This window comes from Cinclus cinclus, chromosome 12 (genome assembly GCF_963662255.1).
Source record: "Cinclus cinclus chromosome 12, bCinCin1.1, whole genome shotgun sequence".
Lineage (NCBI taxonomy): Eukaryota > Metazoa > Chordata > Aves > Passeriformes > Cinclidae > Cinclus > Cinclus cinclus.
Genome location: NC_085057.1, coordinates 16,841,425 through 16,865,221, shown reverse-complemented (window position 1 = coordinate 16,865,221; position 23,797 = coordinate 16,841,425). Strand labels below are relative to the sequence as shown.

The following is a 23,797-nucleotide window of genomic DNA, read 5'->3' as shown; positions in this document are numbered from 1 at the left end:
TGAGCTGGCCGTGGCCAGCTCAGCCCGGGGATTTTGCCACTCCCAGTCTCCAGCCAGCGCCGCCTCCTGCTAGCACAACCCCGGCAACCTCGCACCACTCCCAGGCAGCTCTCCTGGCTCCCAGCAAATACCCGGGGCTGGACTGAACCGTACCAAAACTTGGAACAAACTTCCCCCCCCAGCTTAGTCCTCCCTCCACTCCAGTGAACATACAGGAACGTGACAAGACTTAACTTAGGGTCCAGATAATGTTTATGAGCAAAGACAAGCGATTACACTCTGGCAGGAGCATAAATACAGGAGTAGATCCCTGTGCTACCCCTGCCAGATCCTTCCCAGCTCCCTCTGTGCCAGGGTGTCACCCTGATGGCTCCGCCCCTCCTGCAACACCTATTCCAGCACTATTCAGACAGCCCCAAGATATAGAGCTGCGCTGTTCACAGGTGCTCAGCCCCACACCAGTGCCTGGGGTAGTCAGGGAGGTGCAGGAAGCTCAGTGTAGCTGGCTCGAGGAGCTGGATTTGGGTTTGGGCGACAGGTGCTCCAGTGCCTCCTCCATGGGGTGGGGAGCACCATGGCCCTGCACCAGGGGGTCTCCAAGGAGATGTGCTTGAGCTGCCCCTTTTAGGGTCCACTACCCACAGCCAGAACCACAAGCCCACAAGCACCCTGACAAACACCTCAGCACCTCTGGAGCTGCTGTGTCCTTGTGATGAGGTGGGCAGGACCCTGCTGTCCCAGGTGGGGCGGGGTGACCCACCCTGCCTGCCAGCAACCCCAGGGACAGTCATCCTTTTCACAGCCACAGTGGGAAGGGTCCAGGCTCATACAGATGCCAAGGGGGCAAACCCGCTCTGGGACTGCAGAGGCTCCCTGGCACTTGGGGGATCCAGATTCCCCAAGGCAGGGAAAGGTGCAGGCCAGCCCTGTCCCTTGTCAGGACAGCGTCACCTGTCATCTGCGGGCACAGCAACACAGGGGCGCCCTGAGTGCTGCCACATCTCCCCTGGGGACTCCCACCCTCGGCACAGCCACAGGATGTCAGAGAAGGGAGGTGCTAGGCATAGGGAGCAGGACCCAGGGGTTCTGCTCCCCTCCAGTAACTTGGGGTACCAGCAGCCCCACTCCAGGACCCCCACAAGGGATGGAGCTGGGGACTGCAGAAGAACAGCCCCCCAGCTGGGGCACTGCCTGCAGCTGAAAGTCCTGTTCAGCCCTTTCCCTTTCCCTGTGCACCCCATCTCTAACAACCAGGTTGGACAGTCCTGCAGATGGGGTTTCCCTGTGCTCTGGGGTCCCTGTGAATGGGCTCCCCAGCACAGTGGGGGCTCTCCCAGCTGGCTCCATCCCCCAGGTGATGCCAGATGCCCGTCAGTATGTCTGGGGCGTGAGGATGAAGAGTCGGTCTTCCTCCTTGCGGATCCACTTCATGAGCTTGTTGACAGCATTGATGGCACCGGCCTTGGTCCCCAGGGGACTGTAGCATACATAGAGCTCAAAGGCATTGGTTACCTGGAGAAGAAACACGACACATGCTGGGAACAGGACTGAGCCCCACTTGGGGCTGGTATTCTATCTTCCCCCCATGGGCTACAAGCAATGGGCAGAGGGGCTCCAGTGCAGGGACACAAAGTGGCAGCGGGGTACTCTAAATGGGTGGCATCTGATTTGCTCAGAAGTGCAAGAACCAGACCTTGGGGTTTATCCTCAGTGTGGGTTTTCTCCACAGCACTGAGTTCATGACAGAACACGGCACAGCCCTTGGTGCCAGAATTCACCAGCTCTCACTGCTATCCCTGCCTGTCCTTCCCTCACCCCCAAAAGGACCATGCACAGGCTGGGGTTCTCCCAGGGGACCACAGAGCTGGTGCTGTGTAGTGTTACCACCCCCCTTCCCCACCATGCAGGACCAGAAAAGACAGGCTCACCAAGCCCCACCAATGGCCTTACCCACGCCAGGAGGTTCTCGCGGGGGCCTGTGAAATAGATGTTCTTCAGGGGCCGTGAAGAGTTGTGGGCCCGACTGTGCAGGTATTGATAAAGCCCCAAGAGCCTCTCCTTCTCCTCCTCCTGCACGTAGGGAGCCTCAATCTCAGGGCTGCAGGAACACAGCACTCCATTAACCCCCTGGAAAAGGGGCTTGGCCCATGCCACATGCCATGGCCGTGGCCCAGTGCCTCACCTTCCCCAGGGCCTCACCTGGTGAAGAGCCCGGAGCTCTTGGACTTGTAGATGAAGTGCCGGAGGTCAGGGATGCCCACCTGGGCGATGCTGTAGAAGGGGGTGCGCAGAGCCTCCTGCAGAGCATGGTGCACCCCCCGCCGCCGCAGGCGCTCCTGGAAGCGCCGCTTGCAGTCGGAGACGGTGAAGAAGTCCTCACGGTCAGTGGAGACCAGCAGCAGGCACAGGTCCATCTCCTGCTCCAGGTAGGAGATGTGGGCGTGGAAGAAACCGCTGGAGTTGAACTTAGGGAGGCAAATGGGAGTCCAGGCTTCGCCCTCCCGAAAAGATGAAGAAGAGCTGATGAGGTTGAAGAGCAGATGGAGGTCAATGGGATGAAGGAACTGATCCTTCTTCCTCACGAGAGACACTAGCTGGTTCCCAGACAGCAGAATGGAGAAGACCAGACTCTTGGCCTTGGCCTGCTGCAGGCTGCTGCTGACAGCATCCCGGACACTGGCAGCCAGGGGCAGGCAGCGCACAGCACCCATCAGGAAGCTGGGGTCGTGGGCCATGAGGTCCAGCAGGTTGTCAGTGATGCGCTCGGAGCCAGCCAGGAGCCGGCGCAGGTCATAGTTCTGCTTCTGCTGGAAGATGTGGTTGAGTTGGGTCCATGTAAGCAGGCTCAGAATCTGGTAGTAGATGTAGAGCAGCTCGTGTGCAATCTCCTGCTCTGACTGCCGGGTGCGTGCCACTGCCACCAGCACCAGCGGGCTCCTCCGCACAAAGACCACTTTGTAGCCATCTGCTTGGGAGGGAGTCCCCGGGGGTCCGGAGACAGACCTGTGAGTCTGGCTCCCCGGGGCTACAGCCAGCCTGCAGCCTCTTTTCCCAGCAACCCATCTGCCCCTGGGGACAGTTGACATGGCCCATGGTAGCAGGCGCATGGATAGGCAGGCCGTGAACCCCCCATCCCATTCCCCCCCCCCCAGGGCGGTACCTGCGTGGATGGACCGGATGGCGTTTTTCTCGGCCTCCAGGAAGGACACCAGGGCCATCATGACGCCCATGGTGCTGGACAAGGCCTCCTCAGAGCCGTAGCGGGAATACACGGGCTTGCCTGCCTCGCTCAGCACGAAGACGTGCTTCCTGTGCAAGCGCCAGGCATCCATGGTCACATCCTCCTCCTCCTTCCCCGACAGCACCGAGTCACGGCGGGTGGTCTGCAGGGATGGCTCTAGCTTCCCCTCCTTGCCTGGCCTCATCTCTTCCTCCAGGTCAAGGGCCATGCCCGTGAGCTGTGTGCTCAGCTCGCTGAAGTCCTTGCTGATCTGCTCCATGCTGCTCTGCTTGGCTGGCTCCCCTCGTCTCTCCTCTGGGCTCCGTGCCACAGCCGCCCCATCCTCAGGACTGGTCAGGTCCTCATAGGAGCGGGTGTGCACGAACATGGCTCCCTCCTGGCCTGCCCCTGGAACAACGGGCCATGCAGCATCCGTTCACATGTCCCCCATGCTGGAGGAAGGATGCAAATAGGACCTGCCTCCTCTCCCCACCCCACAGCACCCTGTGGGTGCAGGTCCTGCTGGTGGGGAGTCATGAGTGGACCCAATCTCCCCCTGCCCACAGAGCTGTAGAGGTCCCAGCCTGCATGAGGAGCTGCTCTTTCCCCCCTTGGTGAGCTGTGGTCCATACCTGGCTCCGTGCCCTGTGCCAGCCCCGGCGTGGGGCTCTCGGACCTCTCCGTGTGCTGCCCATCTCCTGGTGCCAGGGACCCATTGGGCACTTCCCAGCTTTTCTTCTTGTGGACATCTGCAGCCATTCCTCGGGGCAAGGACCTGCACGTGACCCACAGTGTCACCCCTGCATCCACTCACTTTCAAAGCAGTGCCTGAAATGCTCTGTTCTCCAGCGTGGCCAGGCCAGCACCCATGGCCCAATCCCGCTGGCTCAGCAGGCAGCACCGAGCCCTGGTGAGATGTCAGGAAAGCTGCTCTAATCCAGCAGGATTTCCTCTCTCACGCAGCCCCAGCTCTTTCCAGTCCCCTGCTGACGGCACCTTTCATCCAGGCTTGGCCTCGATTTCCCCCATGAAAGCTGCTCAGCCTCCCTGTGCAGCGTGGGGGAAGGGACACGGCCCTGGACGGGGCTTGTCCCATACACTGGAGATCCCAGAGGCCTTGTGTTTGCAAAGGGAGGGGTTTATGACCGTCCTTGGACCGGGTTAGGTGGCAGTGATAGGCCGAGGCTGGTGACACTCCTCCTGAGTTGGCACATATGGCGTCACCCCAGCAACTAGGTGCCCTCTCCAGCAGAGGCCATACCTCCAGCCCGCTCCTTCCTCCCTTCCCTGGGGGAGAACCAGCCCAAAAGTGAACATTAAAAAAACGCAACAGGAGGCAGGCTGGCTGGCTAGGAGCCTGTGCCTCTGAACCCGGCTGCTAGGGAAGTTCAGGAGCCCAGGCACTGCTCTGTGCCCCGGCACACCTTCTGCCCCCAAACCCAATCCCAACAAATGCTGCACCTGGAGGAGCCAGACCAGCCCCCACAGAGTCCTGTGACAGCCCTGAAGGGTACCACAGAGTGGATCAGCACCCTGTCCTTATCCGGGGGAGTTCATGCAGCCCCCACCCCAAAACTGTGACAGCTCTGGAGGGTTTTGGGGAACTGGTCAAAGCTCTATCCTCCCCCGGGGAACTAAATCCTCACCCCACAAAGGCCTGTGACAGCTCTGGAGAGTAGTAGGGAACAGGTAAGGGCTCTGTCCTCATCTGGGGGAGCCTGGGACAGTCTGGGAGAGTGCCGGGGAGCTTACTGGGATTTCGTCTGCACCTGGGGGAGCCCCACTAAAATCCTGTGACAGCCCTAGAGGGTGCCGGGGAGTGGGTCAGGGCCCGGTTCTCACCTTTCCTCCTCACCCTGCTGACTTTCCCCTGGGCGAGACTCACCCCAGGACCACCCCCAGCCCAGCATGGGTCCACCCCGATCCTTCCCCCTTCAGCGCTGAGGTGTCACCGCTCCTGCAGTCCCGACACGACCCAGGACCCCCCTTCAGGACAACGCGCAGGGACCCACCTCCGCGACTCCTCCCGGGGCCGCCCTGCAGCCCCCTGGGAGCTGCCTAGACGTGTCGGAGCCGGCGGCGGGCGGTCACCTCCCGCCCTACCCCCGGTCCCGGTCCCGGCCCCGACCGCGGCGACACCCCCGCCATCGCGGCGACCCGCCGAGGGGCATCATGGGAATTGTAGGCGGTGCGCTCCAAGGGGGATCATAGGAGTTGTAGTCCGTGAGTCGCAAGTACATGCCCGAGAAGGGGCGGCAGGGACGGGGCGATAGAGACTACAATTCCCAGCACCCTCTGGGTGCCCACGGGGAGGAGGGAGCCGGAAGTTCCGGGTTCTCGCCGTGGCGGCCGTGGGGCCTGTGCGAGGCGGGAGCGGCGGAGCAGGAGGAGGAAGAGGAGGTGATGAGGGTCTCCTGGGAGATAAAGGGGATCGTCTGGGATAAAGGGGATCTCTCTCAGTGGGGTGAGAGGGGCGAGGAGTGTCCCGAGGGGCTCCCGGCGTAGAGGAGGGGAGGCTGCGGAGTCCATGAGGATGGGAGGGGGGGTGTCTGGTTTGGGGTCACCCGTGGTGCAGGAATCGAGTGAGGCTGGGGGCGGCCCGCTGCGGGGCGTGAGGCAGCAGGTTCTGGCGCTGTGGGCCCGCAGCTGCCTGTCAGGACTCGGTGGCTTCATCAGCACCCCCCGCCCCAGCAGGATGTGGGTTGTGGGGTTGGGATGCTCGGCCCTTGGATCATCCCACATGGTAGTGTTGGGGCCTGCCACGTGTGTATCGCTGTCAGCAATTGTAGTGTTTCTGGGTATCTCAATGTTGTTCTGAGGCTCTGATCAAGACTGGGGCCTTTTTTTGCACCAGGTCGTATGTGTGTCCATCTCGGAATGCTTGTGAGGTTGTAAAAGGGATGGACCAAAGTTGGCTGGATTCGTGCTGGGATGCAGGGGGACCTGATGGGAGCTGTGTCTTAGCAGATGTAATCCCAAATGATGGGCTAATTGGGATTTTGGGCTGTAAATAAAGGCTTAGGTGGAGGCAGGATGTGGCCTGGCTGTGGTGGAAGCCAGGTAAGGCAGTGATCAGGAACGACTGGGAGTGATGATAGTGACCTCCCATGCTCTGCTTTTAAAAACAATGGGCACCTTAAGAGGCTGGTGTTGCTGCTGTTGTGTGGAGTTACTTTTGGCAATGCTGCTGAAGGTGGAATCCACTTTCCTCTCCTGGCAGGGTTTTGGTGGTGTGAGAGTCTTTCCCAGCATTCACTGTTTGGTGGGGTGTGTGTTAGAAATTCACCTGATTGTCTCTAAAACACGTTTTTCGAAGCATCATGCAGATGAAAAGTATGCACATCCCCTTTTTTTTTTTTTTAATTCAAATCCTCCAGCCTGACACCTATGAGTACCAAAGTGGTTCCCTCTCCCTTCACTTTCACGTCAGTGACATGCTTTTGATATTTCTTCTGAATTAGGGATCTCCAGCTTTAACACAGGCTTTCTTGGCTACTTGCAGGTTCTGTAGCTTTGGGGAATAGTTTTCTCTTGTACTTCCTGCAGTACTTGGATTTCACAGAGGCCTTTTTCTTTCTTCAGCCTTTACTGGGTACAGAAAACTTTACTGCAGAAAACTACAAAAACTTTACTGGGTACAGAAAGTTGTTCCACAGCAAACTACTTCCTCTGTTCTCGTGTGTAGTTCTGTGTTTGATTTCATTGTGCTCTATAAATACCAAGTCTTGGCAAAATTTGTTTGGAGAGAAGCTCTGAATATCAGAGTATTTTTCTGAAAATAGCACCCAGTCTGTCACCAATTACCCTTTTCTCCCCCATATTTGGAAAAAAGGTGCCAAGTGTGTTGTAAATTGGTGAGGAGACACTTGAGGGCTGTGCTGGCATTTCCCACTCAGCCCCTTGACAGATGTCTTTATTTAGTCCTGAAGAAGACCAGTTGCTTAGTCTGGCTCAGCTGCACCATTCCCATGACCAAAGCCATTATTTTACCATAGCAGGATATAAATTGGAATAAGAGATCCAAGAGTTTGCTGTCAGGCTTGGCACATGCAGTTTGGGAAGTGGAGTCAAGAACCTCCCCAGAGCTGTCTGGGGAAGGCAAGGGCATGGTCCTGAGAAAATCATTGGGTGTAATTGCTGGGGAGCATCTGGAGCTCCACCAGTCTCTCCTGGGTGGACTGTGTGACTACCAGTCATTGGAAGAACTAAAACCACAAAAGAGCTTCTCCTTGTTTAGTTGTGTCTTCGGTGCAGCTGAGGCTTTGCCATCAGGAAGTAGAGCCAGCTGGGATAGGAGTAGGGAAAGATGATGCATATCTGCCCCCAAATGTTCAGGGTAATTGTATCAGCTCATTATTGTCTTAGAGAGCTGTCGGTCTAGGCTCTGCAAGTGACTGGATTGTTTCCATCTCCTCTAACACTTGGTTGTGACCAGAGTATGACAAAACTAATGGATGCACAGTTCCAAGTATGCAGGTGGTTTTCTGCCATGATTTGCTGTTCGCCTGGGGTGTCTTTGGCAAACAGCCTCACTCACACTGACCTGTCTCCCAGCATTTACCTGGGAGCTGGGAGGTGGGACCTGAGCTGGCAGATACGTGCCCGTGGCAGAAGGGTGAATCCTCACGATGTCTCATCACAGTGTGCTTTTTTTGGAGCAGTTGTAGCAGGGTGTACCTTCAGGAGATTTTGGCGTCAGTGGAAGCCAGGCTAAGACCCTTCTGTCCCCGTCCTGCAGTTTGCTGTCACCTTGGTTTGTGGGGTTGTGTGGTAAAGCGTATCACTGAAGTGACCTGGGTTAAATATAACTCTCTTCTGAGGGTCATCTGTGGTGCAGACCCAGAAAAGCACAAGCTGGCACAACTTCCACCCTGTGCTTTGCCAAAAGCGGAGGCGGGGAGCGAATCAGGCTGAGTGGGGGCTGTCAGAGCCAGTGTTGCTCCCTGTGTTATTGAACCATGACCTCACACTACTGGGGGTTGCTGCATGGCTCAGCGGGTCTGTGCCAGGCCTGATAGCTGTCCGGTGGTATTTTTTTCCTTATCTGATAATTTGAATATTAAGTCTAAACAGTTCCCAGCTGGCAAGGGATTTTATTTATTTATTTTTTTTTTAGGCTTCGGTGAGGTTGTTGACTTAAGGAGAACTGGAGTAGGGGAGGGAAATCCAGAAGGGAAGAGCAAGAAATGCGAGGTCTGCAGGCTGCAAAAGATCTCAGATGAAAGGACTGGCTGTTGACAGGAGCCATCTCTTTTTGCCTGCCCTTGCCATGAAGGGGGTGCAGTCTTGGTTCTCTCAGAAAGGGAACTTTTCCTCCTAGAAAGATGGAGGAAATCCTTGGGACCAGGGTGGTTATTTATCAAGAGCCATGTAAAATGTCAGCAGGCTGGTACTCTCGGGTTTGAATGGCCAACAGAATGAACCTGTTTTTTTGGAAGTGACATTGGGGTGGATGGATCAGTGGTGGTTGCACACGTTGCCTTCCTCAGCCTCTACATGCTTGGTTTCTGCCAGAACCTGCAGTCCCTGGCTCTCACCTAAGCCTTCCCTGGTGGGTAGTGGACTGTGGCAAGAGCATGGACTCTCTTGGCATGGCAGCTCCCACAGCTCCTTGGCACAGCTGCCAGCAGCAGCATCCTGAATTGCTCCCTGGTGGAAGGTCTGTCTGCTGATCTGCCTCCGCTATGGCAGCGCTGACCTTTGGGAGGGAGAGCAAACAGGACTTTGTGTGCCTTTCTTTGACAAGGGCTGCTCCAGCCAAGCCTGGCAGTGACTGTACTGTCCTCTGCCCCCTCAACCACTGGAGGTAAATGGTCCCACTGTGGAACAGCATGTAAGCACCAGTTCTCCCAGCCTTGGGAGATATGACAGCCCTCCTGTGCCACCGCAGCTGGGCTGGCCAGAGCAGATTTGAGGCCATCAGGCTGCCATCTCCCTCAGTTTTCTCCACGCTCTGCTGCAGCTTTTTTTTTTTCTTTTGGAAAGACGGAAATACTTCCTCTTTCAAGTCCTGGCTTTGGTTATTACCAGGAAATCCTCACCTTCTCCACTGGTGGGAGGAAGTGGATGAAATTTTAGATTTCTGTTGAGGCAAGTGATACTTGCGTCACTCTGCTTGATGAGGGCAGCGTTGGAGAGCAGTTCTTGTCATGATTTATTGACAAAACCTCCTCCGTTATCTACATACTTCTGAGGGCAGAGTATCCATGGTAGACCAAGAGTGGTGATCATTTCCTTGAACGGCAAAGAGCTTTTGGCAAAAATAGTTTGGATTAAACATTAATTGCAAACTGTTGTTCAGCAGCGGTCCTTGTTGTTTATAGATGGCGACGTTCTCACATTTCTATCTGCACCCTGAATAGTGTCAGACAGCACAGTATGTTGGAAAGCTCTATGTTAATCAAAGCAGATATCAAATTGTTTGCCCACCATATTGACAATTTGATTTCAGGAGTCGTTTGATGCTTACAAATCTGAACGCGGAGAAGTGCAACACTTGAATTCATTCATGGCTGAGTGTGGTCGTGTATCTGTGGATCCTAATCAGATGTTACACATACCCATTCTAACCAGCAGAGTTTTTCTCATGTCACGTGTGTTTGCCTTGTGGCTTATCATCATGTTGTTTATTCAACAGGTTGTGGTGTCTGGGTGTTGTTAGAGTGAATTAACCATTTCTGGAAGCCTACCAGACAAGATCAAAATGTGGGGAGACCATCGACAAGGCAACAGAATGGGATCTTTTCGGTAAGCACTTGAATGTATAGTTTATTTCAGGAACATTCTTAAATACAGCAAGCCTTGGGACCCCACTGTTTACTGTTTTGGTGGAAGTTGTGAGGTCTCTATGGAGCTAGTTGTGATTGCCAAAGAACAGACAAGTTAATTGATGGGCTTTACATTTTCATCTGTGAAGATTTTTATTTAGTTTTTAAGCAACAGCTGCTTTTAATATTTCTAGTCCTTCTCCACACCACCTTTTCTAGTGATACTTAGTTTAGCTGTTGTGAGCTAAGGTGATGTGCTCTATATCTTTTGGTATTATGTGCTGTTAATACCTGTAAGAGAAGAAAATGAGTTCAGAAATACTGGCACATTCATTTCACACACAATTTTATAAAAACTTTGGGAATTTAATTCTTTCCATGAGGTTAATAAGTCCATCTATCATAGAATCACAGAATGGTTTGATTGGGAGGGACCTTAAAGACCATCTTTTCCCAAACCCCTGCTGTGGGCAAAGACACCTTCCACTATCCCAGTCTGCTCTAAGCCCTGTCCAGTCTGGCCTTGAACACTTCCAGAGATGGGGCATCCACAACTTCTCTAAGCAACCCGTGCCAGGGCTTCACCATCCCTGGCAGGGAAGAATTTACTCCTGGTATCTAATCCAAACCCACTCTCTTTCATTTTAAACCAATTCCCCATTGTCCTATCACTTGCAAAAATCTATATCCCTATATACGCCTTCATAAGACATTTTTGAATGTCACTGCACTGTTCTGAAGATACACCTGCAGCTGACCATTACAGCACAATATTTTTACTAGTTTGTGTTCCTCTGGTTGTTACTGGGACCTGTGTTTGCAAGAGCAGCTGGGTATAAAAATGAAGCTACCAAAATCCAGAATTTTCCTCTGTTGTATATAATTCTTTCATTGTTTGCTCATGTGTGCACTAAGTCCCTTGAAAATCAGTGTGATAAAGGTACTGCTCATGGCATGCCTTGGGTTTCTGCCATAAGAATACTTCAAATAATTGTCTACTGTAATGTGTTGAGAAAGCTGATGAAAATCAGCATCCTCCAGAACCTGTAGTAACAGTGTTGGTGAGTCTTGTGTTGATAACAGTAGTGTTGTTCTAATGATTTTAAAGTGGATTTTATTGGTATCATTCTTTAATGTATTGGGTGGGGAATGCTGACCTTGATCCACATTTAATTGCTATTCTACATGATGGTGAAGTGGACCGTGTACCTTAGGAAATCTGTGTATGCTTTCATGAATCTTGGTGAGTGATTCTGTAGTGAAACTCAGAGTACAGCATGACTTGCTGTAGTTGCTAAGGAAATGTCCACTGCTTTGGGTAGCATTTGGTGTTATTTTAAAAGGTATTGATACTGTATTATTCTGTTTTTTTTTTTTTTAATGTGTTGGAGCCTTGTTTAGATGAAAAATCAGATAGTTCCATCTCAAAAAAAAAAAAAAAGCCCCATTGGATTTTGCAAAACTGCCATAAGAGGAAACTTCTACCTGAGCGTTTTTATGGAGATATTGGAAGAGCTCATAGCCATAGTCTTGTGAACTTGGTGTGAGACAGTCTGGAGGCACGAGCACAGGGATAGCTTGGATGTTGATTGTTGGCATAGTCCTGTGAGGCACTCTCAGTGTCAGAACTGATGGCTTTCAGAATTTTCCAGTTTGGTCTCCAGCACAAGGAAGCATAAATGAGTCTTTGTAGCATGTCAGTAAAGCCTGTTTGGTAACCTCTGCTTTCATGTGCCTCAGGATGATGTGTTAAGTTAGCTTTTTCCATACTGCCCAGAAAGCTTAAGCTCCTGGGTTCCTCACAGGCATGTGCTGGTGATGTTAATAAACCAACATACCAGCTGCTGGCACCTCAGACAGCTGCAGAGCTGTGTGCAGTGCAGGACTATGTGGAGTGCTACCATCATTAACCCATTAATATTGCAGGTATTCCCTGTTGAGTGCTTCTGGAAATTGTGCTGAAATGGGAGCACCCAAGTTTACTTTCTCACATCTGTCGTATGCTGCCTCATCTTAAACTGCCAAACATCAATATCTTCTGCGGATCTTAGACTGTTACACAGCTGTATAAAAGTTTAGAGAAGAATGTGCTGCTGTGTAGATTTCAGACTCTTAAGCACGTTATGAATAATACTGTCTTTATTTCTACAGTGGGAGCCAAGAAGAAAGGTTTGCTCCCGGGTGGAACAGGGAATATCCTCCTTCCCTTGATAGTCTTGGTCAAGAAAGACACTCTGGCAACTTCTCTGGCAGAAAATCACTTCCTTTTGATATCCAGGCAATCTCAGGCCTCCTCAATCCTCAGTTTGCCAACAGAGAGGAACCTTCTTTCAGCTATGGAGCTAGAGATGGACCACGTAGTGACTTCAGAGGTGGGGACGGGCACCATGATTTCAGGAGCAGGGATTTCCCACCATCTGACTTCCAGGGCAGAGATGAGTCTCAGATGGATTTCAGAGGTAGGGAGCCACCCCCTTCTGAGTACAGGGGCAGGGATATATACTCTGGAGACTTCCGGGAGAGAGAAGGGCCCCCTATGGACTTCAGGGGTGGGGATATTCCCTCAGGGGACTACAGGAACAGGGACACGTTCCGTATGAACTACAGGGAGAGGGAAGCACATAATATGGATTACAGGGGCAGGGAGGAACCTCTCTCAGACTTCAGGGGAAGAGGGTCTTACAATTTCAGCTTCAGAGGTCGAGATGGGCCTCATTCAGACTTTAGGGCAAGAGACATGTCTGAGTTAGACTACAGGGGCAGAGAACATTCCTATTCAGACTTCAGAAATAGGGAAGTACCTGATTTGGACTTTAGGGGTGTGGGCGCTTCTGATCTGGACTTCAGAAACAGGAATGCACCATCATCAGACTTCAGAAATAGGCACAGATCCCGATCTGATCAGGATTTTAGGAGCAGAGATGTGGCTCCTCCCATGGACTTTTCAGAAAGGGAAATGCCTCCTGTGGATCAAAGCCTTGTAGATTTTAGGCACAACCAATCTACTGTACCTTTAGCAGAAAGAGAGGGCTCTGGTTTAAGCACCAGCAAAAGAGATGAGTCTGCACTTAGTCTAGATAGAAGTCCCTTTGGTAGCCAAAAAGGAGAATTTCAACACTCAGAAGCACCAGCCAGAGAAGAGGAGACCCTGGGACTGGGTCGTGAAGATGACACTTCGCACAATTTCCAAAATAGCCGTGGACCTCTTTCTACTCTTCAGGACCAAGAGGAGCAACCTCAGAACTTTGCTAACAAGCAGCAGCAGCAGCTTTCTGGGGGGGAGCAGCAAAGATCCGATTCTGATCTTGGGTTAAAGGGTGAAGGTGACCTGGATTTCCTTGGGAGGCAAGATACAGACTACCGGAACATGGAATATCGTGATGTGGATCACCGGCTGCCAGGGCATCAGATGTTTGATTATGAACATGGCAAGTCCTTTGCAGAAGGAAAACCCAGCAAAGATTCTAGGCCCTATAAGAACCTTCAGGTAGGTGGTTTTGTTAATTGCTGTCTCTATTAAGTGTGTGTTGGCCAAAGAATGGAAGGAGTTGGGAAGGAGTCTTCATCTATATCCCATCCCTTCAGTTTTATTCTAATCCACCATCCTTCTCTGAGATCATTCTCTGCTCCAGGTTATTTAATGGGCACCCTTTCTATCTCAGACACACTTCCCAAGAGAAGTGCAGTTTAGCAAGCAAGAGTTGCTAAATATGTAGAACCAGATTTGGTTCAGAAAGTCCCCAAGTTGAAAATGGCCAGGCAGAGGGTGTTTGGGGAAGTGGTTATAGATAAACTTATTCTGTTGTTTTCCCCTGGATGTTGCTTATGAGCAGTATCAGAGAGAAGCACTGGCTTGGGTGGGCCTGTGTACAACTGTTCTCATACATATTTTGTTTTCCTTCAGAGTTATCTTGGAAACCTGAAGGTAGTGGTAACTACTGAGTTAATAACTGCTACTGAATATGAATAACTGCTGTTGAATTTGAATCTCCCACTGCTGGAAAGCAGAGAGATATGATCTGCCCATTTTATTTTCCTGGAGCTAGATCTTACTCTACAGCTCAGTGAGCATGTGAAGAGCTCATCCAGAGCTCGCTGAATCTCCAACAGGGGTTAAAGCTCTGAGTCAGGCTGCTTATGGGCCTTTGCCTTTGAATTTTCCCCTGCTTTATTTTGCTACTGCTTGTGTATCTTGTGAGCCAGCATCTCTCATTTGTAAAACCATCTTGATTGTATGAACTCAAGGACCAAGATTACCGGACCTGCCCCAAGTATGTGAAGCCAAGCAAGCTCATTCGACTAGGAGGAGTGCCTGAAACTGCCACAAAGGATGATGTAAGTGTGATGTTTTTCATCCAGAAACTTCTATTGAGGATTTCTAAAGTACCACTTCTAAGTCTGGTTAGTACATATCAGATGGCCTGTCATTTCCCCAGGGGAAAATCCAGTTTTAGAAGTCACTGCAATGTTACCTGTTATCTGATTATTCTAGGTTTTTGGGAGTTCTATAAGTGATGAGTTTTCCTGTGCTTGGCTGTGGGGTGTTGATAGCTAGAAGCCTTGACTCCAGACTCTGCAACATGCCTTACTTCGTCACTGCTTTATATATACCAAATATTGTTACTACTATTTTGGGCTCAGAAGTGAACTTGTTTGTTCTTACTTACTTGAAATTGCTTAAATGAGCTCTTACAAGTATGGAAAAGATATCTGCTGTTCCTGCTGCTTTTAGTAAAAAACCATAAAATGATCTAGGCTACAAGGTGAAAGTAGCTCATTTTCATAAAGCTTCTACTATGAATTCAGACTTCGGTTTTGGGGTTTTTTGTTTATTTGGTGAAAGTTCCAGGCATGGGAACCCCCTACATGCAGCAGTTTTTGCTAGGGTTAGCTGCAGTGATCATCTTCTGAGGCTTGATAAAGGAGAACTCACGGCAGGAACTTTGCCCTTCAGAGGGTGATAAGACTCAGAACAGTTGCCCTTGTACTTTGATTTTCTTAAAGGCAGTAGGACATTTTTTACTTTAAATAAGGATCTGAGTTGAACTGTCTGTCTGAAACCAGTGTAATAAACCTTTGAACAGTTGAATTGTGATATAAATGATGTTCACTTCTTCAAACAAAACCCAAAAATACTTTGAAAACTTGGTAACAGTTCTCAGGTACTGCTGGAAAGTGTGTCAGTTTGTAACTGACTTAACCTAGAAAGAACAGAACTCTTGGAGAGACAGAAATGTGCATTGGCAAGTACCTTGGGTTTGGAGGTTTGATTTTGGAGATGAAGTGCATCTTGTTTTTCCTGTAGATCCTCAATGCTTTCCGAGGACCTGATGGGACACCTGTGAAGGACCTGCGACTGAAAGATTACAGCTCAGGTGAGAATGCTTTTCCAGTGCTTCTAGTTTCAGGGTGACAGCAGGGTATTTTTCACACCAATATCCTCTTTGACAATTTGGTTCAAGTCTTACATGCCCTTAATTGCAGGTATATTTTAATGAAAATGCCCTCTGAGTTTTGTAGTCTTGTCCTCAAAATTGATGGCTATACTCACTGCTGCCTCAGAGGTAAAGCATGTGTTCAGCTGCCTCTGGAGAGGTGTAGGAGCACTAAGGCTGTTCTAATAGCTGTCAAGGGTAACGCCATGGGACAGCAGGTTAATTCCTCTATAGTTTTTTTTTTTTTTTTTTTTAATTACCAAACCGTTTTGGATTGTTCTAAATCTTATTTCTGAGGTGATCTCACTGTGGAACAAATGCTGCACAAATAGTGTCCTTAGGAAACCTGTTCCATCCTAACATTTTTCCTTCAGTATCCTGAAACTGGTGCCCTGCTAAAGTACGAAGACAGGTTAAAAAAAAAAATACTAAGTTTAATAAGCAGATATCCAAATACTGAGTCTGGATGTTCTTCCTCATTGAAAGAATAAAGTTCTGCTGTACTTCTGATCAGTGTGTATAGGATTCTGAAGAAAGAAATATTTTACAAGGCTGCTTTGTGAAAAAGTTGTACTGGAACAAAGATGTGCGATGGTAGGAGGGTGAGTCCTGGGGATTGGTGTGGATAATACTAGTAGGACATACCTGGAAACTGGTATTTTATTTTTCTTTTTAAGCCTAGGAAAGCAGAAGCTTCTACATTCATCAGTGCTTTTTCTTATTTTCAGTATGGGTTGTATGTGAAGCAGCTGGAATTCTTGGTGCCAATACATTATATAAAAGCTTCCAGTGTGTTGGGAAACTGGGGCAGTGGGGTATTTCTCAAGTGTATTTTTGTTTCTGGAAGCTGTCAAAGGAGATTTCATAACCTTCTCAGGAACCTTTGAACTAAAGAACATCCCAGTGTCACGTAATCTGGCCCAACAACCAGGGCTTATGGGGCACAGTTAGTCTTTCTTGCTTCCTTTCCTCTTTTCTAAGCACAGTTCAGCATGGCTGTCGTCACCCACACAGCACTGACTGCAACACAGTAATTGCAACATGCTCCTTTTTTGCCTGTGCTGATGAGATTTGTCAGTTATTGTGGTTTTTTTCCTTCTGAAACATGTCACTTCAGTAATAAATCAACTTGAACTGGAAATCCCTTCCTAAGTCTGTTCCCATGTATGTTATTTGGACTTACTGCCCTCATTAGAGAACTGCCATTTCTTCCTTCCCCTTCCATGGTTCAAAGGCTGCTCAGGATGAGACACAGTGTCTGAAGTTATGTGCAGAAGCTCGGGTATCTGCGGGTGGTCACACGTGATGCGAGGGTTGCAGTTTTCTGCTTTCTCTCCAAAAGCTGCATTCTGTTTCAGGCTGTCTCTTCAGCTGCAAAGTTGGCTTTTTAAGAAGTTTTTCTGGCAATTGTGGGGAGGCAAAGAATGAAGTTAAAATTAGCTCATGTTTTATGAGCTGTGTAAAGCTGTTGTTTAACCCTGTCCAGTCAACATCAGCCATTTAAGTGGTGTAGCTTTGTTCAAGGTTACACGGAGGCTCCAAAGTCTTTGTTTTGCATTGTGTCCTGAGGGTGCATTTAAACAGCTCTCTGATCCTTCTTGCACAAGATGTCTAGGGCAATAAATGAATACTTGTTTGCATTGTGAAGACTTCTTTTAGAAATTGTGTAACTAGAAGCTTTAGCAAAATTAATCCAGCTTTTCACATTAGCTCCTCCTAGAGAAGTGTATAAAATTGAATTAATTTTAACTGCTGAAAAGCTAAACCTCTTTGAAACTAGAGGCTAGGTGTGGGCTAAACAATGCTTTTGTTGATGGGGTGTGTATGTAAATACCCATAAGAATTAAAAGCAAACCTTTTGGATTACTGATGTCTCTGGGATACACCTGCACTGCTGTATCAGCTCGGTGGGGCGATGGCAGCCTGGCTCAGAGGAGCACGTGCTAAGCCAGTCTGTGTGGGTTGTATATTTTTGAGTGCTGTCCAGAAATGTTAAAAATAACATTAATCATGAGTATGCATGTTGAGTGTGTTTGAGAGAAGAATGCCTGCAGCTGTGGGGGGAACAATAACAGCCATAACAAATAACACACAATTAGCTTGAAATAAGTGAGGTTCGGATCAGTTTCTCAAAAATATAACACTTACCATAAAGCTTATCTCAGCAGCTTCAGTGTAATGATTCCACTGTATGATCTTTTACAAGACTCTTTCTGGTTTGGGGGAGAATATATGGTTGATTTTTCTTGGAAAAAGTAGCTCAATTTCTTTATAAAGCCCTGGTTTTTTTACATGCTCTGTATGTGCGAAGGAAAGTCTATTTTCACTGAAGGCTGTGCTGAGAATGGAACTCTGTTCTTAATATACCTGGTGTGATTTTGGTATGCACTCAAGCTGTTGATTCTTCTCTGAAGCCCACAAACTGAAATGATGGCTAGATTTTAAACAAGGCAGTGAGAGACCTTAAGAAGTGGCATAGTAATTCTATTTAAATCAAAGAGGCAGATATTTACAATGATAAAATGTCAAAGTCAGACTTTATAGTATTACCCTAAAAGACATGTAATTTCCATCAGCTAGATTTTTCAGTTGATGCCTGTACATTCAGACTGAAAGTGCCAAATCCATTTTTGGGGAGAAGAGTGTGATGTGTAAGCCTTGGCAGAAATAACTATATTAAATTTTTCAGCTTGCGTTCTCAAGTGTGTCTGTCCAATTAATCTTTGCAAAGAACAAACCTTGAGGTGGCTGAGCAGCCTTCTCAAAGGCTATCAGCTGCTTTGGTGTGCAGTATGTCCTGGAGCCTTGTGTGGGGGCAGAGAATGGATGTCCCACTGCTCCTGTAGATGACTGCAGTGATGATTTGTCAGCAGCTCTCTGGGAAGGGGTTGTAAGCTCCCCTATCCCATCTGGAGGTGCTTGTCTCTGCTTGCTGGGCTCAGGGCTTTCATGTGGCTTTACACTGTGGTGTCTGTGGAGGTGTTAGTGCAGTGTGACAGCACTGGCTGCTCATGGTATGGGGTCTCTCCTCCTCCTGTTACTGGCCATGCTCCTGCCTCTGTGCTGACTGCCAGGAGCTTGAAGCTGATACCTTATGACCTTTGAGGACTCTAACATGAACACACCTTGCCCTGGTTTTGATTTTGATCGTATTTTAAACTTACCTCCTGCCTGATTCTCATCAGGCTTTATTTCTGCTTCCCTGACTAATGTCAGACATAAGCCTCAGATCTCATCTCGAGGGTGTGATATGCACAGAACTCTGGCTGAGTCACACACGTGTGCCCTGGAGAAGGAAGCACATGGAGCCAGCCTTATCTTAAAGGGCTGCTTATCTTAAAAGACACTGCAGTGGTGGCCAAAGTAGTAAGTGAAAGCACAAGGCACACTCTGAGCCTTCTGTTCAAATTGTTCTTCTGGATGCAGCCTGCAGTGGGACGAGCTTGGAACATGTGTTTTCCAACCAGGATTTGTGTTAGTGTTGGTACCAGCAGCTGTGAAAGTTGTTCAGGGAAAGTAAGCCTGAGAAATGGCTGGCAGCCCACAAGACTTTTCTAGTTCACTCCATAAGCCCATCTGGGGAACTGAGAGAAATTTTTGCTGGGCTGAGAGAGCCTGGTGGAGATTGGACTCTCTCACTAGGGTGGAGAGCAGCATAGTGGAGAACAGCTCTGAAGTGGACCTGGAGGGATGAGGAGAGCTGGATTCTAGTCAGCAGGAGCAGTGAGATCTACCCCAGCCTCTTTATGTACTCTCTAAATTAGTGCAGCACTTCAGAAATTGGGAGATTTGGGTTTTTTAACCCTATTCTGACCCTTTCAAATACTCTCTTTTTTGAATCCTGGGTGGGTATATGGGAACACAATACAGCACCCCTGAGGAGCAAAGAGCCCATGGAACAGGAATGCCTGGAGCAGGTAGAAGTTCCCTGAACAGCAGTAATGCTTGGGGCCAGAGCAGTGTCCACATGGATACAGGTGGCTGATGCAGAAGGACAGGCTTCTTCCTGTGGTGGAGGGACACCCAAGAAATGTAGTGTCACTTGAAAACATGAGCTGCTTTATAGCAGCTGCCTGCTCCATTTTGAAAAGCTTTTGTTTTAGCAAGTATTATTGCCACTAAATAATATGTTTTATTGCTTGCTCAGCCACCTTCTTGCCCTAGCATTCATGTTCTATTTCTCCAGACCAGCCCCTTATGTGGTACTTGGAACTGCTTCTCTTATCTCTCCCTGTGTTAAATGTAAAATTCCCTTGGCCAAGTCCTACAAGAAACTGGATTATCTTGCTTGTTCTCTCTGAGCTCTGCTGCATTGGTGCCCTGTTAAATATTAATAAGCCCCTTAGATAAATCTTTAAAAGGTGCTGCTTTTTTTCCCCCCCTCCAAATGCAGTCTATCTTGTATATCACAACAGTGAATCATTGGTTTCAGGAATATATCAGGAAGCCTCTAGAATTCAGAATTGTATTTTTCAGTGTTATATTTTACTGAAACTCATAATCTAAGGGTCCAGAAGTTTCCAGCTCATGATGAAAAACTTGGTACTGATTTTTTTTTTTTTTTTAATCGGTGCATCTGTCCTCAGGGATAAGTTCTGTATTTTCCATGGCTGGAGTGCATTCCAAGGCAGTGAGATCACCTTTCCCTTGAGGCAAACATGGCTGTGCATTTGTCAGGCCCACATATAACAGGATTTTAGCTTCCTTGCTCTGGGTGGTGTTTGGGTAGGGCTGCTCTTGGAGGCCAGAAATGCTGGGAAGATGCTTCTGCCACAGGTGCCATTGTTCTGCAGTCCCAGCCTTAGGTAGGACTGGAGAGGTAAGCTGCCCCTCTGCAGGGGGAGGGTGTGTTTCTGGAATTGTGCCAAATGGAAACCTTTTCCTTTCCTTCTGGAGGGATGCAGTGGCCCTGGGGGAACCCCTCTGGAGGGTGGATTTGTGGTGAGCCAGTGGCTTCCTCATACAGAGGTTGGCTTGGCACCAACCCTGTGGAGTTAGATGAGGACTAGGTCCCACAAGGACTTAGATTCTTGGGTTTGGTACAAAGCAGAAGCTGTGGGTTGCTGTGGGATGTCTCTGGCACATGCTGTGGTGCAGAGGGGCATCTGGCCTGATGTGCTAATTATACAGAGGACAGCTTGGCTCACCATCAAGGCTGGTGCTGATGCACCACAGGATGAATAATCTCCTGTTGCTGTGCTTAGTGCTTTGCACAGTGAAGGTGTGTGGCCCGCTCTGCTGCATCAGCCTGACTCAGGCATGCAGACCTCAGGCACTTGCTGAGAGCTGAGGTGACCATCCCTGAGCTCAGGAGATGCTGCAGCACACCAGGAGTTTCCCCTTGAGGTGTGGTCAGATCCCCTAGTCATCAGCAGAGTTCTGCAGACAGCAGGGCTCACTTGTCAGGACTTGCAGAAATATCTTCAGTACTGATGTATCTGAACCAATTGATTCTAGCTTGTAACCAGAATAGCCTGCCAAGAACCAAAAAATGTACTTAGCTGGAATTAAGCCATGGTCATCAATAGCAGTCCTTGCCAGTTTTCCCAGCTGTGTGGGCAGTAGGCTTTTGGCTTGCCTTGCTTGGTTTCGGGGCACTAGTGCATTGTCTCTTAGAAGTAAAAGGTGTTTTTGCTCCTCTTTCCTCATCTGTGATGTGGTGGCTTAGGAAATAGGAAGTACAAATCTGGTCTAAATCAGTGTTTATGATAGTGATCAACCTTGGTTTGGGGTTATAAGGCCTATTCTGAAAACAAACACAAACATCCATAAAACATACTCACAGACTTTTTGACGTGCAGAATCCATTTTTACGAAGATGCTTATTCCTTTTGCATCTCTGGAGCAAAACTTCAAGGCTTTACATAGTGTGCTGACATTATCTTGATTACTTTGTGCTAAGATGACAAGTTGTATATCCTGGAGACCAGGTTCATATTAGCAGCACTTTAAAGCCAAGTTCCTGGATGGAGCACCTTCCCAGGTATGCAGCTCACAGTCCTCTCTCATGAAGTTTAGTGAAAGCCTTAGCCTTCCTCAGATTCCAGGTTTCTGTACAAACATAATGCAATTCTTTGTCTACAATGTGTACAATCTTAGCATTGGGTTTTTTTTTCACTCCTCTCCTTTGTGCTGGTGGGTGAACTATCCTCCTTGGGCCAAGAAGGATTGGCAAGCATTTGACACACTGACTGTAGTAGTTCCTGTAGTTTATGGAGCTGCTAGTGTCTGCCTTTGAGGGTGTCTCAGGCAGGTCCTTTCTGTGTCCTGTTCTCCAGGATGGAGGGAGGAGAATGATGGACTGTAGTGCTCTAGCTTTCAGAATACAGCTCTGTTTCATTTCCTGTGGTTTCAGTGTTGTTCTGTCATGAATGAGTAAGAGCGTACTTCTTAGTGTGCTTCTTTACACAGAGGGACAGCAGGAAGTGACAGGCCTTTTCCCAGCAGCAGGTGTGGCTTGTAAATGCTCAGCCTTTGAAGGGGATTGGGGATATGGCTTGTTCCAGGTTGTCCTGTTTATTCTAGTACAACTCTTCAGCTTTAGTAGCTCTGAAGACCAATTTACTTGTGCAGTAAAGAGATCTGACAAATTTATGGATGCTCAGAATCCACCAGCTGGTATTGAGAGAACTCATGATTTTGGCTTCTATGGTAGCATAGATAGATTGGCACTGTCCCTGTCGTGCTGTGGAGGTGCCTGTTGCATTTTATTTTATTTTTTTTTTTGCCAGAGATGGGATTAAAAGCTTGAGAGACAGTATTTCTTGTTTGGACTTAGATGTTTATTAACTCTTATCTATGTACAAGTGAGTTCTACAGCACTTCTAGCTAAAAAGCTAAAAATGGCAATGTATCTCTCTTTTTACAAGGCTTTTTAAGGGCCAATTGTCCAGTTAAGAAAAGCTACCTAAATTATTTTTACTTTTAACTTAATATCTAATTACCCATGACCCGCAATGCGAACTCCTCCATCCAATCACACAAAACACCACCTAGACCATGAAGAAGAATGTAAAGAAGAAAGAAACCTCCACCCTAAAACCTCCATTTTGCTTTCTATGTATTACTGTAGTCTAAAACCCTAAATTCTTAAGTTTTCCACCATGTGACATTACATACTTCTATTCAAACTACACACTAGTGAGCCCAGTTCTGTTATTCAATTTTGGAAGCCTTCTCTATGGCCTTAGGTCAAAAGTAGTATTCTCCTGGGGGTCAGTGCTTGTCAGCACAGAAAGCTCAAAACCCTCAGATTCAAGGGTTCCAACAGGTGCCCTCCAGATTTTCAGACTGGTTGGAGAGATTTATTTCCTCTGCCTGCCACAGAAGGCACTACTCTGGTGCCCATCCTCACTGTAAAGACAGTGCTTGCTGAGTAAGCACAGGTACAGCCATTCCTGAGCGTGTCCAGGAGCTCCTGTTTTCTTGGAAGCACTGACTTTGTGATTCCTCCTAATGGTAGCCCAGTGATCCAGAGAAAGCCCTGTGTTCTCCAGTATTATTCACTCTGGTATGGATGACCTACATCAGCATCTGTCCTTGGAGGAAACAGGTGAATCTTGTGTGTGATGTCATGGGCACATTGCCAGCATCTCCTGCTCATGAGACAGCTCTTCCTTTCAGCCACAGAATGGCAGATTCTCTGAGAACAGGGTGCACAATCCCAGTCTCCATTACCTGAGCTCCCCAAAGGTCAGTGCGTGAGACTGCAGATTCCCTCAGGAATGTAGAAGCCCTTCATAGTCACTCCATACTTTATGCTGTAGCTGCCCTTGGAGCAGTAGAACTTTCTTCTCTGGCATGGGTGGCACTCTGTGGAGTGTTTCCTCAGCTGCACCCTGCTCTGCCAAGCTGTCTCTGGAGAGAGAGCAAGCAGCAAGAAGCTCCTGCTTCAGCTGCTGGGCATGGCTCTGCTTTAATGTGCCATCTCTCTGAGTCCTAGAAGTCCCCAGATCTGCAAATGCTTTTCTTCTGTTGTAGTTCTGTCTTATCCTAGGGGAAAATACACAAGTGTTGTTGGGATGGTGGGGAAACTGTCTGCCTGCAGAGACTGCACTGCATCCATCTGCTCTGAGGCTGCTTAGCCCCACCTGGCAGATGCAGGGGCCTCCACCAGACTGGCAGATAGTTAACTAGGTACACTACACTAACCAGTTGCCCAGGTTAGTGTAGGGTCCTTTGGTGAGCTGTTACATGAAGTTACTTTGATGGGAGATGTTCTTCTTCTAGTCTCGGAGGAGAAGAATCTTTGTGTTGCACCAGAGCAGCCAGGGTTTTATCAGAGTTGTTTTTGCAAAGGCAGGTTATGGTTCCCCATGGATGTGAGGTGACCTAATGCCTTAAGCTTGTTGGGGTTGTGCAGGAACACAACTGAC

General features: G+C 48.8%; 2 protein-coding genes across 4 annotated transcripts in view; one reads left to right on the top strand and one right to left on the bottom strand.

Annotated features, from left to right (window-relative positions):
- Positions 1–320: 320 nt before the first annotated feature.
- MON1A (MON1 homolog A, secretory trafficking associated) lies at positions 321–3,979 on the bottom strand. 2 transcript variants are annotated; one of them, XM_062500649.1, is made up of 5 exons: positions 3,853–3,979; positions 3,161–3,628; positions 2,200–2,965; positions 1,951–2,098; positions 321–1,512 (listed from the first exon to the last, which is right to left on the bottom strand). In XM_062500649.1, the coding sequence occupies exons 1-5, from the start codon at positions 3,977–3,979 to the stop codon at positions 1,372–1,374; spliced, it is 1,650 nt and encodes a 549-aa protein (XP_062356633.1). In that variant the 3' UTR covers positions 321–1,371. The 2 variants fall into 2 exon arrangements, with proteins under 2 accessions (XP_062356633.1, XP_062356634.1); XM_062500650.1 differs by lacking the exon at positions 3,161–3,628.
- A 1,572-nt stretch (positions 3,980–5,551) lies between these two features.
- RBM6 (RNA binding motif protein 6) overlaps positions 5,552–23,797 on the top strand; it is a 58,276-nt gene continuing 40,030 nt past the window's right edge. For both annotated transcript variants that reach the window (XM_062500637.1, XM_062500636.1), the window contains exons 1-5: positions 5,552–5,620; positions 9,858–9,967; positions 12,139–13,474; positions 14,233–14,322; positions 15,293–15,362. In XM_062500637.1, the coding sequence (XP_062356621.1) occupies positions 9,924–9,967; positions 12,139–13,474; positions 14,233–14,322; positions 15,293–15,362 (1,540 nt within the window). In that variant the 5' untranslated portion in view covers positions 5,552–5,620; positions 9,858–9,923. The remainder of the gene's footprint in view (positions 5,621–9,857; positions 9,968–12,138; positions 13,475–14,232; positions 14,323–15,292; positions 15,363–23,797) is intronic.